This window comes from Manis javanica, chromosome 2 (assembly GCF_040802235.1).
Source record: "Manis javanica isolate MJ-LG chromosome 2, MJ_LKY, whole genome shotgun sequence".
In the NCBI taxonomy this organism is placed as follows: domain Eukaryota; kingdom Metazoa; phylum Chordata; class Mammalia; order Pholidota; family Manidae; genus Manis; species Manis javanica.
This window is the reverse complement of record NC_133157.1, coordinates 223,145,663-223,167,755: the sequence shown is the minus strand read 5'-3', so window position 1 is coordinate 223,167,755 and position 22,093 is coordinate 223,145,663. Positions and strand designations below refer to the sequence as shown.

The window sequence follows — 22,093 nt, the reverse complement described above, 5'->3', positions numbered from 1 at the left end:
AAGGATTTTTGTTTGCTTAATTGTGTTCTTATCCTATTTTTACTGGTTTGGAAGCTACACATGCTAACACTACTCTTAAAGTGGTTACCCTTGCTTTAATTTTTATTCTGTGTTTTTACTAGTTTCTTGCATGTATGCACATAGTTCTGTAAGAATTTATCACAGGCCTGGGTTTCTGTCAGCCCTGCTGTGAGCGGACACAGAACTGCTCCAACCTGCCAGGGCCTCCCACCCCCCACCCTGCCACCTGGACCCCTGCCTCCACCGGTCTGTTTTCTGTCTCCAAAATGTAACTCTGTCACTTTGAGAATGTTATACGCAGGGAATCGCACAGCAAGGGCCCTTGGGGACGTTCTTTTACATGCAGGCATGCTCTATGGGAGCTCCAAGGTGCTCATCCCCTCTGTTGCTGAGTAGCATTCCAGGTGTGGATACACCCCAGGTTAACCTTTTATCGTGGATGGACACCTGGTTTATTTCCAATTAGAACTGTTACAATAAAGATGCTAGGAACACCTGTGTGCAGGTTTTTGCATGAACATGACTTTTATTTTTCTAGGATAAATGCCCAGGAGTGCAATTGCTGGGCAGTATTGTAAGTGTATATTTAAATTTTTGAGAAACCACCAGTCTTCTGTCACCTCACATCCCCACCAGCAGTGCAGGAATGGCCCAGCTCCTCTGGGGCCCCCATCGCTTGTCTGAGCCTTCCTGAGTGGCACCTTGCTGTGGCTCAGTTTCCTAGTGGCTGGTGGTGGTGAGCATCTCGGATGCCTGCCCACTACCCCATGTCCCCTTTGGTGAGGTCTGCTCGGCCCTCGGGCCTGCTCTCCTGCTGAATCGTGTTTCCTTTCTGCAGAACCCAGAGTCCCCAATGCTCATGACACAAGCCTATCAGATGTGTGAGCTGCGAGTACTTTCTCCCAGGGAGTAGCTTGTCTTTTCACCCTCTTCACAGGGTGTTTTATGGAGTGCAAGTTTGTAATTTTAATGAAGGAACCCTTGAGTTTCCCCCATATACAGTTACTAACGAGCTAAAATCAACCAGCATTTAACCTCCCTGTAAGAAACACGAGCTCAGGCCCCTAACAAACGTAATCACTGTCCGGCTGCTGTTCTGTCCTTTCTAAACATTTAACCCCACAGAGCAGGCATCGTGTCAGAATGGTTACTTCATCACAGACTAGCTTTATTACTTGCCCAGTCAATGGTCAGGTCTGCCTACACGCTGCCCAGCGTCCTCACTCCCAGCCTCCCAGCCGGGTTTCCAAACTGCCGCACACCCTTCAGCAACTGCTTTAGCAAAAATCTCTTTGAGGGTGGGAAACCCTCACGGTTTTCACTTGTCTGGAAATGTCCGCATTTTGTCTTTGTCCTTGACAGGCAGTTCTGTGGGTGCACCACCCTAGGGCGACTGACTGATCTTCCCACTGCTTTGCAGACGTACCTCGTTGCTGCCCGGCTGCCCACCGTGAGCTGCCATGAGCAGATCGTCATCCCTCCTTCCCTTCCTGGCTGGGAGACGCGCACCCCTTCTGTCCCTTCTGTGCAGCATCCGCCGTCTCTTCACCGTGGCCTCATCCTTCTATTTCCACCACTGGGCATCAAGTGCTTCCTGCATTCGTGCAGCCCCAGGGCTGGCCGGTGCGGCCTCGCCGCCTCTCCTGCAGTAGCTCCATTCCTCCTCGGCCTCCAGTCCCATGGTGTGGGGTCTCTCACCCATCTCTGTCTCAGTCCCTCCACTGCAGCCCCCTTCTCCCTCTCGCCATGCACATTCCTCCAGACAGGCCTCCAGCTTGCCACTTCTCATTCATCTGGGACCAAATGCACTGCCTGACCTACGCACTGAGCTCTTAAAGGCTGTAACTGATCCTTTCCAGACACACTCGGTGACTTCTGATAATCTATTATTGCTCATGTTTGTGATCTCATCTTTTAAAAATATTTCTTAGAAACTGTCCGACATTGTGACCCAGCTAATTTCCACAGCTGAAGTCGTTTGAGCTGTGTGAGGTGGTCCGCGCAGACTGCATGACGTACCCAAATCCCCCAGGCTGAGGATACAATCAACAGATTTTATTGTCTCCCAGTCTGGAGGCTGGACGGCCACGACCCAGGTGTCGCAGGGCTGGGCCCTCCTGAGGCCCCTCTCCTTGGCAGGCAGATGCCACCTTCTCCCCGTGTCCTGACCTGGTTGTCCCTCTGTGCGGGTCTGCGTCCTGATCGCCTCATGTTATGAGGGCACCAGTCAGACTGGACCAGGGCCACCCACGTGACCTCATTCCCCTTAATCACCTCTGTAAAGACCCCATCTCCACACACAGCCACCTTGTGAGGTGCTGGGGGTTAGGACTCAACATATGAATTTGGGGGACACCACTCAGCCCATAACAGGGCCTTACGCTGTTGTTCTGTTTTCTGCTGTTCCCCCAGCGACCTGCCCCCTTACAGATGGAGCCATCTCGCTGGCTCACGCACTCCGAGCACCCGGGGTCTGCCGAGGCCCATTCCCCAGAAAGGGCTTCAGCCAGGTCTGGATCTCACTCAGGTCAGCTTTCCACTTGCTTCCCATATAGGCCCTTTCGATTGGGGTGGTGGGCCGGGGTTGGAGGGTGGGGGTAGGTGGAGACTGGCTATTGGCTATTTATTTGCTTTCTGTGAGCCGGCAAAGCATTTGACGTCGCAGGTTATTTCCTGCTCTGCAGCAGGAGATCAGCCTGGGCATGTAACCCACACAGGCCAGGAGGTCTGAGCTGCCCCCCTCCCCCACTGAAGTACCCCCGGCGAGGGGACCTGGTCTCGCTCATCCCGGGTTGGATGGACGAGGCTCACCTCCTGGGGAGGCAGCTCGGTGTGGGTGAAGGGCATGAACTTGGAGGTCTGAAACCGGCTGGAGGCCTGCCCCTGGCGCCCCCTGACCCTGAACATCATTCCCGCTCCAGGCTCACATTGACCACCTGCCCAGGGCTGGGGGGACCTGCAGCCTGCCGAGCTCTAACAGAACCACCCAAGCCGCTCTCCTGCCTGTTGCTTCTGGAACATGCCACAAAGGCCTTGCAGGCAAGTCACAGGATGCCGCACGACCGTGTCCAGGAGTGGCCACTGACACCTTCCCAGAGCTCCAAATCAGGACCCTTCCTTCCCTACCCCGGGGCCCTTTGGAGGCACAGGACGCTGCCTGACCCCAGCGCTGCGGCCTTTGCTGGCTCCCCTCTGGAGATGCTCTTTCTCTGTGCCCAAAGCAGGGGTGGGTGGCTTTTCCCCAACCTCATTGCTGATTGTCCGCCTGGACACTGCTGGCCCCCCTCCACACCATCCCCCTCACTCTCCTGGCCTCGCTGATGGCTGCCAAGTCATCTTTAAGGCCTCTGCCTGGATACCTTCCTCAGAGGCCTCCCTGCCCTCAGGATGGCAGGTCTCCCATCAGCCCCACAGTTGGGTGCTGGCTGCCTGCTCGGCAACCCTACTCCCTGCCCCCCACAGCAACAGAACCTCCATGTTAGGCAACACCACAGACATTCCTGGCTTCTCAGCAACACAGCCTGGGCACCTGGCCCACTTCCAGCCAAAGGGATGTGACGCAAGCAGAGGTGTCCTTGCGGGATGGTGCACCCTTCTTAGCCCTGCCAGTCCTGCTGCTCAGAGCAGGACAGCAGGCGTCCTGGACCACCAGCGCCACAGCGGAGTGGAGACTGCCCATCACTGGGGTCTTCGAGGCCCGTGGGGACACCTGCCAGCTCTGCCTCACTGACCTTCTCTTCTGTAAGAGCCATGCCTGCGGCATCCACACACATCATTCTGGGCCTCTGTCAGATGCAGCCGAACCCAGTTTCAGCTCAGAGTAACAGTCACCAAACAACCATTCACATGTTTAGTGTTGTGTCTACAGCAGATGGCGGCCCTGGGAGGAGGGCCCTCCCCGCCGGGGTGTTTCCGCTGTCTCACCACTTAGGGCTTGGCCAGGTAGGGATACGGGGCGGACCGCGGTCAGGTCAGGGTCAGTGCGACCAGGGCCCGGCTGGCAGACACTGGAACAGGGGCCAAGGAGCAGCGCCCGGTGCTGATGTGGGAGCAGACATCCACTACCGTGTGCATCTGTTTGTGGATGGGAGGGTCATCCCTTCCCCTGGAATGAGGATTTTCGAGGGCTTCTCGGAGGTGGCCCTGAGATGGAGAGGGGGCTTCGCAGGGAGGAAGGAAAGCTGCTCAGGAGGAGCCATGTGAGTGACAGGCTGCCATGGGGAATCAGTGGTGCCAGGTGGACCCACAGAAGGAGAGGTGGTAGCAGGCAAGCGGGCGGTGCGGCAGTCGGCAGCTGGGTGGGCGGCTGCAGAGTCCTGCGGCGGAGACTCTCTTACGGAAGGTCACAGGCATGCTGCTGGCCGGTGGTAGGAACAGAAAAGCAGGAAGATCCCTCCCACTGTGCCCGTGACCCCTGGGCTTGGCTATTCTTGGCCCTGGGGCTTCCCTGGGCATCCTGGAACCAGCACCCTGTCCAGCCCACGCTGGTACTTCCGCCTCCTGCTTCTGGATAAGGCTTTTTATCAGCCCTGCCAGTCCTGCTGCTCAGAGCAGGAAAGCAGGCATCCTAGACCACCAGCACCACAGCGGAGTCAGGACAGGGTCAGGAGGAGGCAAAGGGGAAGAGGAGGGCATGAGGCCAGGCCCACGAGGCTGGTGGACAGGGCCACATGCTCTCCCCTCAGCCTCACCGGCTCTCATGCTACGTGGCTGTGGCCTGAGCCCTGCCCGGCAGTGCTTGAAGTTGGCGCCATACCAAGGGGCTGCACAAGGGCCAGAGGAGGAACGGCCAGAGGAATTGCTGAGAGCCGGGAAAGGCCCCGGCCTCCGTGCAGGGCCTGAGCGCGGAGCACAGAGGGCGGCCCACCTGAGAGCAGGGGCGGCCGCCTGCTCATTCACCGTCAGCGGCCGGAGGCGCCGTGTCCTCCCTGGCCCTCAATCCAGCTGGTCAGAGCCGGGTGAGGACCAGAGGCCGGGCTCTCGGCCGGCGCCCCTCCGCCTCCTCCGGCTGCGGCTCGTGGAGTGGCCTCTGCCCTGGCCCCTGGGAGGCTGACTCTGGGAGGCCTTTCCCAGCGTGTCGCTGAGCCCCGCAGAACCAGCCATGGAAGGGGTGACCACAGGCAGACATCCACGCCCCCTCTGGCTCCGTCGAGGCCCCATCTTCACCCACCGCTCCCTCAGCCCCTCTTAAAAGGAGGACGACTAATGTCTCTGCTCTGTCCATGGTCCCCAGGGACCAGACCCTAGGCCTCCTCCTCCACCTTCAGGATCATCCCTGAGAAGACCTCCAGGCCCATGTGGGTGTCCTGGGGGCTGCATTTGACGGGTCCCTGGGCCACTCCGCCAGCAGGGGTGCTGTCTAGGACCAGGGGCGAGCCTCCTCCCATCGAGGGTCCGGTTGAGGGCCTCAACACCATCGGCCAGCCGCTGCTGGAGCAGGTTCTGCTGGGCCATCAACACGTTCTGCTGCCAGGACCAGGAGGCAAGCAGGGCACCCTGCTGTCGGTGGGAGTCCAGCAGCCGCAGCTCAAACTCAGAGGCCTCAGCGGGTCTCCCAGAGGGCAGGGGTGCTGTGGAGGAGGGTGGAGAGGGCTGGAAGGTCCCTGGGAATGTGGCCACTGGGGACACAGAAGCCGGGGAAGCAGGTGGAGAGGGCTCCTTCCAGGTCCAGGGGATCGGGTTCAGGCAGGCTTGGCCCATCCAGGGTCCGCAGAGGGAGCCACATGGAGCTGGGGGCCTCGTCCTCCTTATCCACTAGCAGAGGAAGACAGGAAGCATGAGTCTTCCCAGGCCAAGACCAGGGCAGCACTGGGAAGGGCAGGGAGGCACCAGGAATACTCGTCTGGGGCCCTGTGCACACGATGCCTGTCTGCAGCACCCTTACAAGCGGGCTGAGACTCAGGGCAAAAGACTTAACTCCAGTACAGCTGAGACTGCAACCTCCCCGGGAGGCCCCCAAGCCTAGGGCCCAGCGACCACGCTGCCCTCTGCCCCCATCCACACAGCTACCCATGCACCTACCGGCACCAGCCATCCATGTCTCCACTCTTCTGTCCACCCGCTGGCCATCATCTGTCCACCTACGTCAGTCCGTCTGCACACAGTCACGCACTCACTGGCTCACCTGCCTGCTCATCCACTCCTTCATCGGCCATCTGTCCTCCATCCACGTGCCCATGCCTCTGCCATCCATCCACCTGCCTGGGTATACAACTGTCCCTCCTTCCACCCATCTATCCATCCATCTGTGCAGCCAGGCACCTCTCCATCCATCTGTGCACCTGCCCCCACATCAAGCAGATGTCCCAGGAGAGGGCCAGAAGTTCCCTGGGAATGTGGCCGCTGGGGGCACAGAGGCTGGGGAGGCAGATGGAGAGGGCAAGGAGTGCATGAGAGACTCCGTACATGAGAGAAGAGACCCCAGGGGCAGCAGGAAAGCCCTGGGTGCGGGATCCTGCAGACTGAGCTCCCAGACTGGCTCTGCCTCTTGGAGGCTGTGTGACCTCGGGAAAACCCTTCTATTCTCTGGGCCTCGAATCCCCGATCTGCAAGTGCACATGCCCGGGTACAGGGACATGTGACCCTTCCACTCATCTGGGTGCGGAGAGTCAGTCAACAAACTTCCCGGGAACAACCTGGTGGGCCTGGACATGGGGCTGTGGCTGTGTCCGTCTGGCCAGACACTTCCCACCATGCCAAGTAGAGGTGGCAGTGACTCTGAGCCCCCAGCACCCAAGGGCACAGGGGTTCCTATTCTGAGGGAAATGGGGAGGTAACAGCATCACCCATGGGCCGGGCCCACAAGCGCCCCGGGCAGGGGGTCTGAGCCTGATGAGGTGTCCGTGGGCACAGGCGGCTGCCCGTGTCGCCTCCTCCGGCTTCTCCTCCTGGTGTATCTTCCCGCAGAGATGTAGGTTATCTGTCCGTCCTTCGGGCCCGGAGGACTCCTGCGGCTCATAGAGGTGCCACCCTGCGGCCTTGTCACTTCCCTCTTGAGGTGAGTCTTTCTGGGGACGAGGGTCCCTGGCAGGTGCTGCCACTCAAAAGGGTCCCATGAGAGTGGGCCTGAGCCCTGAGCTTCTGCTGGTTCCACCTCAAGGGTCACTTGCAGCCTGTACCTTCTTCCCGGGGGGCCTGGAAGGACCAAACCCGGTGCAGAGGTCCTGGTGGCAGCGGGAATGTGGTGGGGGGCCACGGGCTGTGGCAGAGAGCCCCAAGCTGGCATCGGCACACGTGGGGGGCCTCCAGGCCTGCCTCGGCCCCCACCTGCCCAGAATACCACGGCACAGTTGTTTCCTCTCCTGGCATGGTGTTCAACAGTGTCCTGTGCAACCCACCCGGGTCACCTGACTTCTGAGTCTAATGACCAAAGACAGAAGAAAGGGGAGGCCAGCAGTGGGCCTCCTGCAGAGCGCACACCTGGTCCTGTGGCCCCCGAACCCCAAGTGCGTCCTGCCCAGCTTGGCTCCCCGAGGCAGGGGAGGCACAGGACGGGGGCATGCCTGGCTTTCAGAGGGCCTCTCTCCTTCCCATGTCTACGCACTGCTCTCCTGGCCCACGCCTGCTGCAGTCCAGATCACTGCCCACTTCCATCTGCCCCTGAGGCTGCTAGAGTCCCCTCCAAGCACAGTGCTGACTTCCCAGAGCCCCAAAGAATGAGGCAGCATCAGCCCCCCTCTCCCAGCGCTCCTGCCCTGCTCCTGTGCTCAGGCCCTCACACGGCTGCCTGCCTCTGGCCTGGGAACCCTGAGCTCTCCTGGGCGGCTCCTTTGGCCTCTGTGCGCGCGATCCCCTCTGCCAGGACAGGACAGGCCTTCAAGACGAAGCACACGCCCCCCCAGGAAGCCCTCCCCGCCCCACAGCTCCAGGGCCTTCACCTCCAGGACTGTGCACCCCCCCTGCCGCCCCTGGGACGCCCGCTCCTCTGGGCTCCTGGGAGTCCACCTCTGCGTGTCAGGGCCACGTGAGGAGGGCGAGTGAGCAGCCGCAGGCGTGGACAATGGCCGCTGGGCCCTCCAGACTGGGGTAAGGCCGGAGCCTGTCTGCCCCACTCAGGTGCTCACATTGCGGCCCCACCAGTCCATCCCTACGTTTGCTCTGAGCCATGAGAAAACAAGCCTGATGTTTGTGTGTTTGTCACTCCCTCTGAGCCAGCAGCCTTGCCCCAGGCCGAGTCCTGCTTGCTCCCAGCAGGGAAGGCTCCCCAGCCTGAAGCCCGGGACCAGACATGGAGCCACCTAGGCCCCCATGGCAGGTGGAAAAGGGGGAGGGTCAGGTGAGCCCTCTCTGCAGCCAACGTCCTCCAGGAACCTTCTGAGACAAGGGGAGGAGCCACAGGGCTCCCTGGAGGGTGCCCAGCAGACATGCCACGCCCCTGGGAACCCCGGCCACGCCCTCCAGGCAGGCCAGCTCACACTCTCCATGTCCTGCTCTCCAGTTTCGGCTGAGTCACTGGGCAGCCCCCACCCCTCGGCAGAGTACAGTCAAGAGAGGAGGTGGTGGGGCCCACCCTGGGCACAGCCCCCGCAGCCCCCGCCTCTCCCTCCCCAGCACCAGCCCGTCTTGGCTCAGAGAGGGCCCGGTGGGTGCGCCCCTCCCAGGCATGGGGCAAGGATGGAGGGGCCTCGGGGCCAGCCGGGCTGCCCTTCACACTGACTTACTTGGTGCCGGCTGGCTCCAGCCAGGAGCTCGCTGGCTGCCTCTGTGCGAGGACGCAGCCCCAAGGCTGGCTTCAATACTGTCTGCAAATCAAGACAACAGAAGCAATTACGGAGTGGAGACCCCAAAGGGTGAGCCCCAGGGGCAGCTGGCGCCTGCCCCCAGCAGTCACTAAGGCCCATGCTGGCTTCCTCAGAGGCCAAGGTGAGGAGCCAGCCACCAGAGAAGCCGAGGCTACAGGGATGGGGTGCTGGGCTGCCCGCCTGGTGAGGGCACAGGCGGCCCAAGCCATCCGGAGAGCTGCTGCGGGGACTGCCATGGTCAGGAATCTGGTCGCCTCTCTGCAAGCTCAGGGCACTGGGCCTCAGCACGTGCTGCCCATGCCCTCTGGCACTGACCGGCTGGTTCTGACTATGGTGTGGGGCTGAGTGGAGACCAGGCACTTCGGGCAGGGGCCTGGTGGGCTGTGAACAAGCCCCCGAGAGGTCACACCAGCAGCTATTCAGTGATGCTGGTGGTAAAAAGGCACCATGTAAAATGTGTGTCAAATCCATCCTGGACACTACAAACACGGCCAGGTTCAGGTGCGCTGGGCAGTGGTGAGTTAAGACTGTCACACTGGGCCATAGTGGGAACCGGGTTTGAATCCAGGTGAGGGCCCTGGGTGGCTGTCTATGCTGCTTCCTCTCCTGCCAATGGGAAGGAAGTCCAGGGTGACGGGCACTGCCCTCCGCAGACACCAGCTGCGTTACCACTGCCTGACGCAAACATGCACTGACTAAGGTACTTCTTCAAGGAAGAGATGTGCCTCCAAATTTGTGCCTCTGACTTTGGTGAAAGCTTTGGAGGCAGAAAGAGCCAAATTCAAATCGCACACCTGCCCGGGAGCATGCTTACCCAGGCAGCACCCCTGCTGGGTGGGCCACTGGAGGCCCAAGGTCCACTGCAGAGGAGGTCCCAGGAAAGGAAGGTGCTGCGTGGCCAGTGTCCCTCGGCCCAGGGCATGTGCTCTGCCCCAGCCGGAGGCCGGCCCCAATGAGAGGAGCCCCATGGGCAAGGTGTGGGTGGGGGGCCTCAGCCCCTCACCTGCTGGGGCACCCTGGCTTCGACCCCTGTGCAGCACTGCCCCCGTAGGAGAGACTCATGTCAAACTGAGGGTCACTGCCCTCTCACCAGCCCAGGAGAGGGGCAGGAAAGAAAGACAGGACCAGAAATTTGATTTCCAGCCCAGAGCTGCCACTGAGGTAGGACCAACCCTGCCAGGCCAAGGGGCCCACCCAGGCCCCAGCCCTGCCATCCTCCTGCTCCCATGCCAAGAGGCCACCTTGTGTCCCCAGGCTCCTGTCGCAGCAGGGCCGCCTGGCTCCCTCCAGAGAGAGAGGTGGAAGCAGAGCCACCACCGGCCACCACTGAGCTCGGGGAGGAGCAGCGTCCTGACCGGCCTGACACCCACGCACAGCCAGCGCTGTGCTGGGACCTTGCCCTCGGACCCCGACGACCCTTGCCTTCACCAGGCCCAGGTGGGACTAGAGTCTGACTGACGGCACTGCCTGGAGATGCGGGATCGTGGCAGCAGAGGCCCTTCTCGGCCCAGTGCCTGTGCTGTGAGTGCACTCGGCCAGCACAGTACCCCGGATCAGAGAAGCAGGTGCCTGGGCTTGCAGCCAACCCCCTCCTCCACTTGGCCTGCAGCCCTCGGGGACCTCATCGGCCCTGGGCCATGGTCTTCACTGGGCCTTGAAGATCCTGGTTAGCCAGGAGCAGCTCTGCAGGGCACAGGCCCCCTGTCCCCGCCAGCCCCAGGGCAGGGGGAGCTCTGCAGGAGCTGCTCTAGGGGGCCTCTGCTCCAGGGGCCTACTGGACACCCAGACTCTGAGCCAGGCCTCCATGGCCAAAGAGCACCCCCATTAGCACTGCTCCCCCAAACATGGGCAGAGCGCTGCAGGGAAGGAGGCAGCACTGTCCGTTCAGCAGCCTCAGGGCACCAACTTCCTGGAGGCCTCCTGCGCTGCACTGTCAACTGGCTGCCCTCAGCCCCCTGGCATGACAGGCCCCTGCCAGCCTGCCCTGCCCCAGCTCTGGGCCTGGGCTGACCCAGATGGAGGAGCTGGAGGGACCTGGGCCTTCAGCAGGGGTCTCTGCCCCCACAAACCAGGCTCGGCAGCCGCTTTCCTGCCCCAAGCTCTTGCTCAACCCAAGTTCAGTGAGCAGGCCTCTCCAAGGAGGAGCTCGAGGCCCTAGGGGACCAGTTGGTGGCCCTCCTGCAGGCGAGCCTGAGGGCTGTGGGGCCAGCAGGAGGGGCTCCTGGCCACCAGGAATCCCTGGGCTGGGCTGGGCCTTACTAGGAGGGCATCTGCCGAGTCCAGCACAGGAGACCGCCAGGACACACAGACGAGCCCCAGGCTGGGGACTTGTCGGATGGATCCAGGCACCCAGGGCCACCCCAGCCCCTTCTCAGCCCCACAGTGAGCACACCCTGGCCTGCAGCACCCCACAACCAAGACGGGCTCTGCCTATAGAGTGGGGTAGCCTCCCCGGGCTAACAGGAGGCTCCACCCACCCCTCGCCCAGGCCTGTGACGAAGGCTGAACCACAGGCCCAGGGTCCACAGTCTCCCGGCCCAGCCAGGCCCACTCTGTGCAGACCCAGCCCCTAGAAGCTCTGCTACGATGGTGGCCCTTGGGGCTGTGCAGCCCCTGCTTCTCCCCACACAGCTGTCCTTCCGTCCACTCTGTGGCCCTCACAGGTAAGCTGGTCCTGCTCATGGCTTTGTCCCCAAAGTTCTTCCAGCAGCAAACCAGGAAAACTCCAGTGGGGCTCAGTGTGGTGGAGCTGCCACGTGCAGATGGACAACAGGCGAAGGGCGCTCCCACCGGGGCACTCAGAGGCGTCCTGAGGACAGGCAGGAGGAGGCGGCAGCAGGAGCTGAGCCAGCACCACCCTCGGGACCAGAGGCGGCGTGTGATGCAGGGAAAGCCCAGCCCAGCTCCATGTCTTCCTCATCAGGCACAGAAACTTCTGGCAAAGGTGGGCCCTAGCGCCAAGGGGTGTCAGTGGGCCCTGGGGGCAGAGGGCCACCGGACACTGCCCTGGCCTGGTCTGGGGGCTGGGTGACTGCATGGAGGAAGGGTCCCACAGTGAGGCACAGGAAGGCACTGGGAGGGGGTGTCAGAGGACAGGGGCGGGGAGAGGAGCTAAGCTGGCCCAGCCGCCCAGCCACCCAGCCACATGAGGCGCACAGGCACCCAGGCAGTCCCCTCGATCCTGGCTCCTATGGTGAACGAGGGTCCGTGAGGCCTCTGGGGGCCCCTTGGCCGCACCGCGTCACGGCGGGGCAGGTCCAGGTGCACCCTGAGCTTGGGGCCAGCAGGAACCTGACGTGGAGCCCCAGCAACTTCACTCCCAAGACAGCAAGCCCCGCCCGGGCCCCGAGCCTCAGTTTCTCCACCTACAAACAGCAGGGCCAAGGGGCAGTGGCCGTCTCCTCAGGCCTCCAGCTCTCTCTCTCAGGGTCTTGCTCTCAGTGGCACATGCTGGAGGCACCAGGCACGGGGGCAGGTCTGGGGGGCATGGACCGTGGGGAGGGGCGCAGGCCATGGGAAGGGTCCACTTACTCGGCAGGGGCTCGCAGGCCTGGCCCCCGCCGGGGGCACCCGGGCTGGGAAGGTCTCTGCCACCATGCGCTCAATGAGCGTGAGGACGAGGCTGAGTGCCACGGGGCGCCCCGCCAGCTTCTTGCACACCACCCCGCGCAGGTCCCTCCACTTGTGCTTGAAGTCACCCAGGTCCCGCCGGCAGTAGCCCAACGCGTTCACTGCCTGCAGGATCTTGTTCCACACGCGGTGCTTCTGGGCGGGTGTGCCCCACAGCACCCCGAACAGTAGCGGGTAGTGGCGCATCACCCTCTGCACCAGCACCTCCGTCTCCTGGGGGCTGAAGTTGGGCTTGCGCATCTTGGTGCTGGAGCAGGGGCCCAGTCCCAGGGGTGCGCAGCCCGGACGGGGCAGCAGGGCCACCACAGCCGGCTAGGGGCTGCAGCTCTCCCGGCACAGGGTCCTGCTGCTGCTGGACCCTGGAAAGGCACCGAAGCTGAGGGGAGGGCGGGGCCTGTCCCTGACACTGTCACCACGGGCCTCACCAGGGCCCAGGCAGCAGGGGCACTCACATGGCAGAGGCCTGCATCGCAGCTCCTCTGGCCTCACGTGCCCCCCACCTCCTGCCTGGGAGACAGTCCCTCTCCATCAGTCCACTGCCGGGACTGAGTGATCACCTGGGTGACATGTGAAGTGGACAAACCATTCTGCGCACCCCACCACGAGCCGGCCAACCAGAGCCGGAATGCCTGCAGCCTCTGTGCGGCGGCCAACGGGCTCGGTGGGAGGATACGGGAAGGGCAGGGTCCTGGGAGAGGGCGCCGTGGAGGCGCAGTGAGAACTGTCCAGGCCATGCAGGGCCCCGTGCAGAGCCCAGGCCCTGGGAAGGGCTGTGGGCAAGCATGCTGGCATGGCCCGGAAAACAGCCAAGCTCACCTGCCTGGGCCCTTCTTCTGGGGGTGGCACTGCACAGGAGGGTGGCCAGCGCCCTGGGCAGCAGGACATGCAGACCTCAGAAGCATTACGGCCCCCAGGCCTGAGAGGAAGGACGCTCATTCACAGCCGTGGGGCCCCAAGTGAGGCCACAGCTCGGCCCGGGAGTGGGAGGGAGATGGGGGGCGGTGGGGGGTTGTGGGGGGTGGGCCGCCCCCAGGTCCTGGCTGGCAGCTGACTCTGTTGGCCAAGTGGCTCTGGACACCAGAGCCAGACTCATTCTTCCAGGATAGAGGGTGCCAGTCCCTACCCTGCCTTCTCAGGGCAGGAGCAAGAGGAACCCCATGGCCACGCTGTGTGGATGGGCCAGGCTGGGCGGCACTGAGGTCCTCTCGTGGAAGGAACACGTGAACAGCAGGACATCGGCCCCTGCTGGCACAGCCTGGCCAACCCCACACCAGTTCTGGAAGCGGCCCAGGGCAGAGCCCAGACTCGAGGCGGCTCCAGATCCCCAGGGGTCTCCTCGGAGTGCCGACTGCAGCCTCAAACCCCAGGACAGGGTGTCCCTACGCTGTGGGGGCATGGAGGCCAGAACTCCTCAGTGAACAGAAGGGGTGGGTCGTGAGCCTCCCGCCCCAGCCTTCCTGAGGGGCTGGTGGCCGGGCAGGTCGGGGGGGGACACAGGAGGCTGAGACCTCCAGGACCTGCCCTGGGCCTCCCCTACCCTGGAGGCAACTCTGCCTGGACCTGGAGGGAGGGGCAGAGGGCGAGGAGCAGGGGGCTCAGAGGGTGCTGCAGGTACCCACCAATGGCATCTCCTGGTTCTGACGCCATGGAGGCCAAGTCCTGGATGATCTGGTTCACGTCCAGCAAGTCGCTCTGTGGGAACAAGATGGTGGTGGTCGGGTGCCTGGGGCTGCAGGAGCAGCGGTGCAGGGTCCAGCCTTAGCGGGTGCTTTGTGACAGCCAAGACCAGACGGGCCCAAGGCCACCCCAGGAGGCAGAGACACAGCCAGATGTGAGTACTGTCCCCTGACTCCAAAAACCAAACTCCAAGCTTGCCAAGGATCCCAGGGCTGCGACTGCCTCACTGGGGACAGAGGACCTGGGCGGGCCCCTGGGAAGCAGGCAGGACATGCACAAGCTTGCAGTCCAGTGCAGGCAGCATCCCCAACACCGGCCTGCAGGCCCGACCAGGGGCGGGAAGAGCGCGTCCAGAGCAGAGCGCTGTCTGCACCTCACACAGGCCCTCAGTGCTCAGACCCCCGCTCCTCGACGTCCCGGGGCTTCCTGGCAGACAGGGCCTACGTCCCCCTCTGCACACCCAGCACCCGGCGCAACCCAGCTGCTCAGCGGGTCCTGAAGGAGCGGGACGGGGGTGGGGGGGGGTAGAGGCAGTCCTCCGTCATCCAAAGACTGAGTAGCCTCATGAAGCTCATGAACAGGGTAAAAAGCAGAAACTTGGACCGGGAGGACTTTGGGGGACCTCACCCCAGCACATCACACTGGCCTCTTACCCAGCGTCTTCTTAATTCCACTTGTCCTGCAAAGTAGCAGTGACACTGAGACCCAGCAGCCACCCCTCTCACACAACACACACCCGGAGCTGGGCTGGTGGCATGTCCCACACCGCCACCTTCACACCAGGCAGCACCCGAGGGTCGGTCATGGCGCGCATCTGACAGCAGGTGCTGTGGGGCTCAAGAAGGTCCAGGGCCCCTGGGGCCTCTGACAAAGGGGAAGAGCTGGGACTGCCATCTCCTGACCGCAAGCTCACCCCTTTCCTGACTGCTACCCTGCCCACAGACAACTCCTCAGGGCCAGCCACGCAACCGGGGGCAAAGCCACCGACCTCAGAGCCTGGCTTCCACACCCAGCACCTGAGCAGAGCCGAACCTCCCGCCCTCAGTGCCTGGTGCGGCCGGGGTTGAGTCCAGGCCAGGGAAGCCTCCTTCACACTGTGACACAGGCTGGGTGGGGGTAGGAACCCTGCCCCAGTGCCCACCCACTGTGCAGCTCATTCCAGAGCCTGGAGTGATTTCCACAAGGGTCACTTCACCCACAGCAAAATATTACAGGGAAACTCATTTTCTTTTGAAGAGTGTTCTGGGAAATGAAGCAATTAGCATGATTTTAAACCAACATGTACCATCAATTCAATTACTGGGCTTACACACAGCGCAGGGCCATGGCCACTCTGCGGGAAAGCCATCCAGGGCCGGGACGGTGGTGGCAAATGCAGGGCCTAGGGTCTGGGCTCTGGAGATGCAGCCACTGATGGTGGGGGCAGGGCAGCCCCAGGCTTGGGCCTGTTCCTGGGATCCGCATCTCCACAACCTTCCCAAAGCCTCCTGGGAGGCCAAGCTTAGGTTGCACCCGGAGGTCAGACAGCTAGATCAGGGGACAAAGGCTACGGGTCAGCCAGGCCTCGGACAGACCGGCCCCACCTCCAGGCTTCCAGGCCCCGCCCATCCTGTCAGACGCTGGGCTCTGGCTGCACGCCACCCCTGAGCCTGGCCGCTGAGCACACCCAGGCCTGCCGCAGACAAGGGCCTCCCTCACGTGAGGCTGGCCTGGGGTGCACGTGGACTCAGGGGTTCATGGGAGACTTTCTAAGGCAGCTCAGGCCCCCCACACAGAGTGTGAGCTCACCTGCTGGTGCCCCCACTTCGCAGACAGGGCACACAGGGAAACGGAGTCACGGAGAGGTGAAGGAGGGCCTCTTCCAAGGACACCAGCATTCACACCCAGGTTTGGGAAGACCTGATGCAGGTCACCACCTACTCAGGCTTCACCACCCAGGTCACTTTTGGCAATGGGACACCCTGGCAGTCACAGCACCTGGAGGGACCATAAGCCTCACTCCCAGAGAGGCCATGCAGCACAGCCGCCCGCACACGAGGGACTTGTGTGCATGTACTGTACCCCTTCCCGGGGGCAGAGGCAGCTAGGGCCATGGCTGGTGCCGCACTGCCCTGGGCCCTCCCTGCCTACAGGAGCACAGCCTCAGTGAAGGAGAAGGCAAGGGGATGTAGCTGAGCAGGAGACATAAGCCTCAGGGTGCTCGGGCTGCCCGCTGGGGCAGGAGTGGCCACTGCACTGTGTGTCCCCCACCAGAAGCAGCACCGGCCCCAGTGACCCAATACAGCCTCAGATGCAGTGTTCCCAGCGCAGCTCGCACCATGGCCACCAACCAGCCTTATAAACTCCGCCATGTCCACCTGGGCCTGGCTCCTTCCAACAAGCAGCCCTCGGCATGCAGCCAGAGCTGTGGCTGTGGATGGCTGCCAGGAGCAGCCCTGGGCTGGCTGTCTCAGGCTGGGGGTGCCCAGTCTAGGTCCCTGCCGTCCCCTAGCCAACCTACCAGGACCACACACAGGGCTCTGCCCTGAGTGGGAGAGATGGAGCCAGGCGGGTAGTGGCCAGGTGCCTGTTTGGTCCCAGCTGGCCCTGCAAATAGGCAGCTAGGAGAGTGGAGCTAAGCCGCCGCAGCGTGGGCTGAAATCCTGGTGTTCACTTGTGCTCCGGACCCTGAGAGCGTGGTGGGCAAAGCCACAGCACAGAGGGGGACCTTATGCAGGTGACCCACCCTGGATGGTGCACCCAGGGCCTCAGCTTCAGGCCCCTCACCATCAGGGCTGTGCCCCAGGGAGGTCTTGCTCACTGGTCCCTGGAAGTCAGCAGGTCCCCAGATCCGTTTCACACAGACACCCCTTTTCCATTCCCACCTCGCTCCTTTCCAGATGCCTGCCGCCCAGATCGGACCTTCACCACTTCTCAGCAGATGTGCCCCTGATGTGCGGAAGCCAGGCCACCTCTACATCCTCAGCACACCATCTGATGCCCTGCCTCGCCCCCTCAGACCCAGGGCCCGTGACCCTCTGAGTTGTTCAGTGATGAATAAACATGATTCGTCTTGAACAGAAGCTCAGGTGGGGCTCCTGAAAACTGCAACACTATGAAACCCTTTTGCGTCTGCATTGCATCCTGCAGAGAAGTGATCCCCGTGTGGCCCAGACATGACCCCTCATCCACAATGGGTGCATCTACCATGAGCTGAACTGCTTGTCCCCTGACTTGTCAGCACAGGAGGCTTGGCACCCACATCCGAGTCCCGCCTCTGCCCTCCCCAGGCCTGTAGCCGGAGAAGAACCCTCAGATGTCCCTCCCCACTGCCCTGCCCCTCCCCACCCAGGCCCCTCCAGCTTTGGGCACCCCATCTTGCCCAGGAGAGCCCTGTCTTCTCACCTCTTGTGATGCTCTTACGTCCTAGGGGCATGACATCCTGTCAGACCCCTCCTCCCACCAAGGGTGGCTACGCAGGGCTGGCTCACTGGTGGTCACATGTGGGGCCCAACCTGACCTTTGGACACCTTGATGGGGTCATCAGGGTGCACCCTCCATGAAGAGCAGTGGGAACTGGTGGGGAGTCTGGGGTTGCAGGCCCCTCCTGGACACCAGGCAGCAGCCTCCCACGTGACCTCAGCACATGGCCCAGATAGGCTCCCAGGGGCTACTCAGAGTCCAGGAACCCCAGGATACCAGATCAGCCTATTGACTCAGTCTCCAGTGGCCAGAAGGATCTGGAGCCACAAGTTCCAGCCCTGATGACTTCCCAGTAGTATCAGGCAGACGTGGCCCTGGACCCTGGGGATTGCAGTCCCCAGCCCAGGCCCTGTGCCATGGAGCAGCTGGGACGCTGTATCCACAGACAGGTGTTCTCAGGTGTGCACCTCCCCCTACAAGATCACACAGGGGCTGGGACCTCAGGATGGGGAGGAGGTGTGTCTTATTCACCCCAGTACTCAACACCCTCTGCAGAATGGAGAGGCGATGAGATCTGGCCGACCTATAGCTGCCACAGGCCTGGGCGGGCACGGGGGCAGCCTGATGACAGGCCAGAGGAGGAGGCGTGCAGAGGGCAGCCTCAGCGGCAGGGAGAGCGCACAGGCTTAGAGGGCTGGGCATGGCATCAGGCACGGCGGGGTCCCTGTAGTCACGGTGTGAGGGCCCTGGGAAGGCGTGGCTCCTGGCCAATGATGCCAAGGGCACCCCTCCGGCAGGCAGCAGAGCTCTACAGGAACCTGAGTAGGAGTCAAGTTCCAGGCAGAAGCCCACTCCTCAGTCTGGGGTGCAGCTCAAAGCCAGGCTGGTCTTGAGCCTGATGGAAGGGGGTCCAGAAGCCCCCTCACTGACACAGGATGGAGCCCTCTGGGGCTGTGGCACAGCCTCAGCCGAGGTGCATGCGGCCAGGGGCCCAGGCAAGGGCCTGAAGGTGAGTGGCAGAGGGAGGCACTAAAAACACCTCAACTTAGTAAATGTTGAAGCTAGGCAATTATTTTCCTGATTACTTCTAAAACCAGTCATAGAATCTTCCTTCTCTCACTGGCACCATGGAATAGAAATCTTGCGTGGGACATAATAAAACCTTGGGGTGTGCGCACACGTGTGTGTTTTCTTCACTTGTACGAAAGAAAAGAAAATACCACTGCATTTTTCTCTAACACATAATGTCTCCTTATAATTAGGATCTTGGCAACCAGCCACCTACAAAGACTGTTCCAGGTAATAGCCTAGCTGAACTTTATTGATTTATTCATGTATTTATAGTTAGATATTGGCCAGATCAACCACCCCCTGCATTTCGGCTGCACACTGCCGACTGTGGGGAGGGGAGCTGCCCATCCTGGAGGTCCCTCCTGGCCCCCTCCCCATCCCAGCCTCCTCCTCCTAGGCCTGCCAGGCAGCCATGGCAACAGAGCAGCTGGTGAGCCCCAGGCCTGCGCCAGGGCTTGGTGGCACATGTACTCCGGCGGGAAGCAGGGAGTTCCAGCCCTCCAGGTAAGAGCAGGTGAGACGGGCTTGGCGGAGGGCAGACCCAGCAAGGTGTGGACAGGCGCCCTGGCTCAGCTCAGGCGGCCAGACCAGAGCCCACCCCCTGTCCTCGCCCCGCCCCCGCCGCAGGGCGGCAGCACTGCCCTGGCCCCAGACTGCAGGAGCCTTGACCAGGCTCGCGGCTGGCCTCGGGTGGGTGGGGCTGGCCTCCTGGGCCGGCTCCCCTGCAGGGCGCTGCCACCACCTCATGGGCTGCCTCGGTGGCCTCCTCGCTGACCAAGGGGCAAGTGCCAGCCAGGGCAGCTGGGCCAAGGGCTCCTGAGCCGGCAGCCGGCACTCCAGCCCCGCTCTGCCACCCAGGCCGCGTGGCCTGGGCGCCAATGTGTCTTCTCCAGCCTCCTCTTCACTTCAGTTCTGTTAAAATTGGAAACCAGGAGTGCTCGCTCCCAGGGGGCTTCGTGTGGGCCGATGAGGAGATGCATGTAAATAAAGGCAGCAGAGTCTTCTATTAAAACACAAACCATCTGTGAGTCCCAATTTGCACTACCTACTCACCATTCACCTGCCGTCCACTATCCCCACCCATCTACCTACTGGCACCCCAGCATCCACCCCTGCCCACCATCCATCCCCCACCCCCCTCCCACTGCCCATCCACCCACCCACCTCTCATCCATCCACCCCCACCCACTCATCCATACTTGCCAGGGAACAGTACCCGAGTGCCCAGATAGTGTCCTGGACCCTTTGGGCCCTGGGAATACAGCAGTGACCATCACAAAGATGCCCCCACGGGGCATGTGTTCTCAGAAGACAAGACCATTAAACAGCGTGGATAACATCTGGGACAAAACTCGAAGGCAAAAGGGAGTCAGCTGCCCAAGCTTGGAGGGACAAGGTCCCCGACAGTTAAGTGCGGAGGACAGAGGAGCAGGAGCCCAGCAGGGAGGCCATGGCTGCAGGGGGCAGCCAGGGACGGGGGGGAGGGGGTGGGCATTTGCATGGCAGTCCCGGGGCTGCAGTGGCTGGCTGCCCCCTTGCCACACCAATGGACACCCGTCTCCACACTCTTCCTAGTGACCCTGGCACGCATCCAATGAGGCTGCATGCCTTCTGGGGCAACGTTACCAGACAGCCTGGTTCTCCGAGCGCAGATTGGCTAGACCATAGCCCCTGGAGACACGAGAGCCTCCTTCCCCAGGAAAATGCCCCCACACCACCCTGGGGCCTCAGTTATAGCCCAGCGTCCCCTTGGGACGAACCCTCGGCCAGCGGAGTGAATGTGCGTGCCCTGTGGGCAGGCGGCCTCTGCAGCAGCCTCACCTTTCAGCTGACAAAGGTCTCGTGTCCACCTAATCCTCTCAACTGGTGTCACTGTGCCCATTTTACAGATAAGCAAACAAGGCTTCCAGGAGAGGCTCCTCAGGGTCCCATGGCCTCACAGGAGCACGGCTGAGCCTGGGACCCAGGACCAGACTCCCACATACCCTCTGCTCCCAGGAGGGGCCCAAAACCAGCCAGCCCCTCCCGGCAAGGGGACAGGAAGTCCCGGTGCAGGTCCTGGGTCGCCTCTCCCTCCAGGCCACCTGCCCTCTGTGTGCAGAGAGAGTGCTTTGCCCGTGGAACCAGGGTTCCGGTGGTGATTGGTCTCAGCTGATGGGTCCTGTTGGTGGGCCCTGGCCATGTGTCCGGAGGGAGCCCAAGAGAGCACCCCCACAGGGCTGCAGACAGAGTCAGGCTGGGGGCAGGAGACGGGGCACCTGGCCACCCACCCACAGGGTGACAAGGAGGCCCTGGCGGGAGGTGGAGCTGACTGCTCCAGGGGCTGAGAGGGCAGGCCGCAGAGGACCCGGGAGGGCCGCCAGCGGGAAGGTAGAGGCAGAGGCGGCAGGAACACGGAACAGGGACCCGTGGCTGGGCTGAGGGGCAGCCCTGCAGAGGTGAGGCAGGGGGCACCCTTCACGGTTGGGGGCCGAGGGCCATGTGGAGGGAGTTATAGGGACACTGGACAGGCAGGCCACTGTCCCGGGCAGCCTTCGGGGAGAGAGGGAGGCCCCAGCTCTGCGGGGAGCCTTGTTCCAGCAGAAGGAAGGGGCCCCCAACCTGCAGCCCTGACACCTTCCCTCTGTCCTCTGGGAGGACACCCCTAGGAGAGGGGACTCCACCGAGGGTCTGACTTTTCCAGAAGGCCTGTGTGGCCCTGAAGGTACCCCTCCTGCCCCTCCTGAGAGGCAGTTCTGTCACCTGGTCCTCAGGAGCCACCTCATTCCAGTTTTCAAAGTGTCCCGCAGGCCATTTATCTGAGGGCACCCTGTTTCCAACCACCCACAAGACTGGGAAACAGCTGACAGGGACTCGGGGCAAGAGGGGTGCGAGAGGCTGCCGGCTGGCTGAGCGGGCTCCACCCGGGCTGGCCACAGGGCCCCCAGCACCCTTCCTGGGGCCTGCATGCCAGCTGTAGAGGGCACAGGATGGAGGGCGCACGGCCAGTGGAAACAGGCCAGGCCCCAGGGAGGGGAGGGCTGAGGCCCCGGAGGAAGCGTGGCTTGGCGGCACCTGCACAGCAGTGGTAGACAAACCACTGAGAGGCAGCAAGCGGGCCTGCAGAGCTGCTGCTCTTTGGGACCCAGCAGCCCCAGTGGGGCGGGGAACAGCCCCTGGACACGGCCTGACTGGGCTCCCCCTGCCCAGCCCCAGCCTCGGCACTGCCAACCCCGTCACAGCTCACGCTTGCTATCACGGGGTGGAAATCACCCCCCCTCTTCCACTCCACAGAGAGCCGAGGGTAAGGAGGCCGCAGGCTACCAGTACGCAGCCTGGCAGCACCCGACATCCTGACCCGCGGACCCTGGTTTGGTGTTGCCCAAGGCCTGGCCCACCTGGGACCAGCGACAGGGAGAAGGAGCCCCAGAGAGGAGCCCAAGCACTCCGCAGGACGTGGGCGGAGCCCTCACCCCTCCTGTCGCAGAGACCTTCCTGTAGGCCTGGCTGGCCCCCCTGACGCTCCCGTGCCCAGAGATGCCGGGCAATTCCGGGTCAAACGCCAGTAGTGC

The 22,093-nt window shown here is 62.5% G+C and overlaps 2 protein-coding genes across 2 annotated transcripts in view; both read right to left on the bottom strand.

The window, feature by feature from the left end:
- Positions 1-528: 528 nt before the first annotated feature.
- LOC108390238 (t-SNARE domain-containing protein 1) overlaps positions 529-22,093 on the bottom strand; it is an 86,434-nt gene continuing 64,869 nt past the window's right edge. Inside the window, 4 exon segments of the mRNA XM_073230239.1 lie at positions 529-5,775; positions 8,682-8,724; positions 8,726-8,762; positions 14,012-14,084. Coding sequence (XP_073086340.1) covers positions 5,224-5,775; positions 8,682-8,724; positions 8,726-8,762; positions 14,012-14,084 — 705 coding nt within the window. The 3' untranslated portion in view covers positions 529-5,223.
- On the bottom strand, positions 10,371-13,776 carry LOC140848054 (t-SNARE domain-containing protein 1-like). Its single transcript, XM_073230240.1, has 2 exons — positions 12,294-13,776; positions 10,371-12,127 (listed from the first exon to the last, which is right to left on the bottom strand). The coding sequence occupies exons 1-2, from the start codon at positions 12,630-12,632 to the stop codon at positions 11,951-11,953; spliced, it is 516 nt and encodes a 171-aa protein (XP_073086341.1). The 5' UTR covers positions 12,633-13,776; the 3' UTR covers positions 10,371-11,950.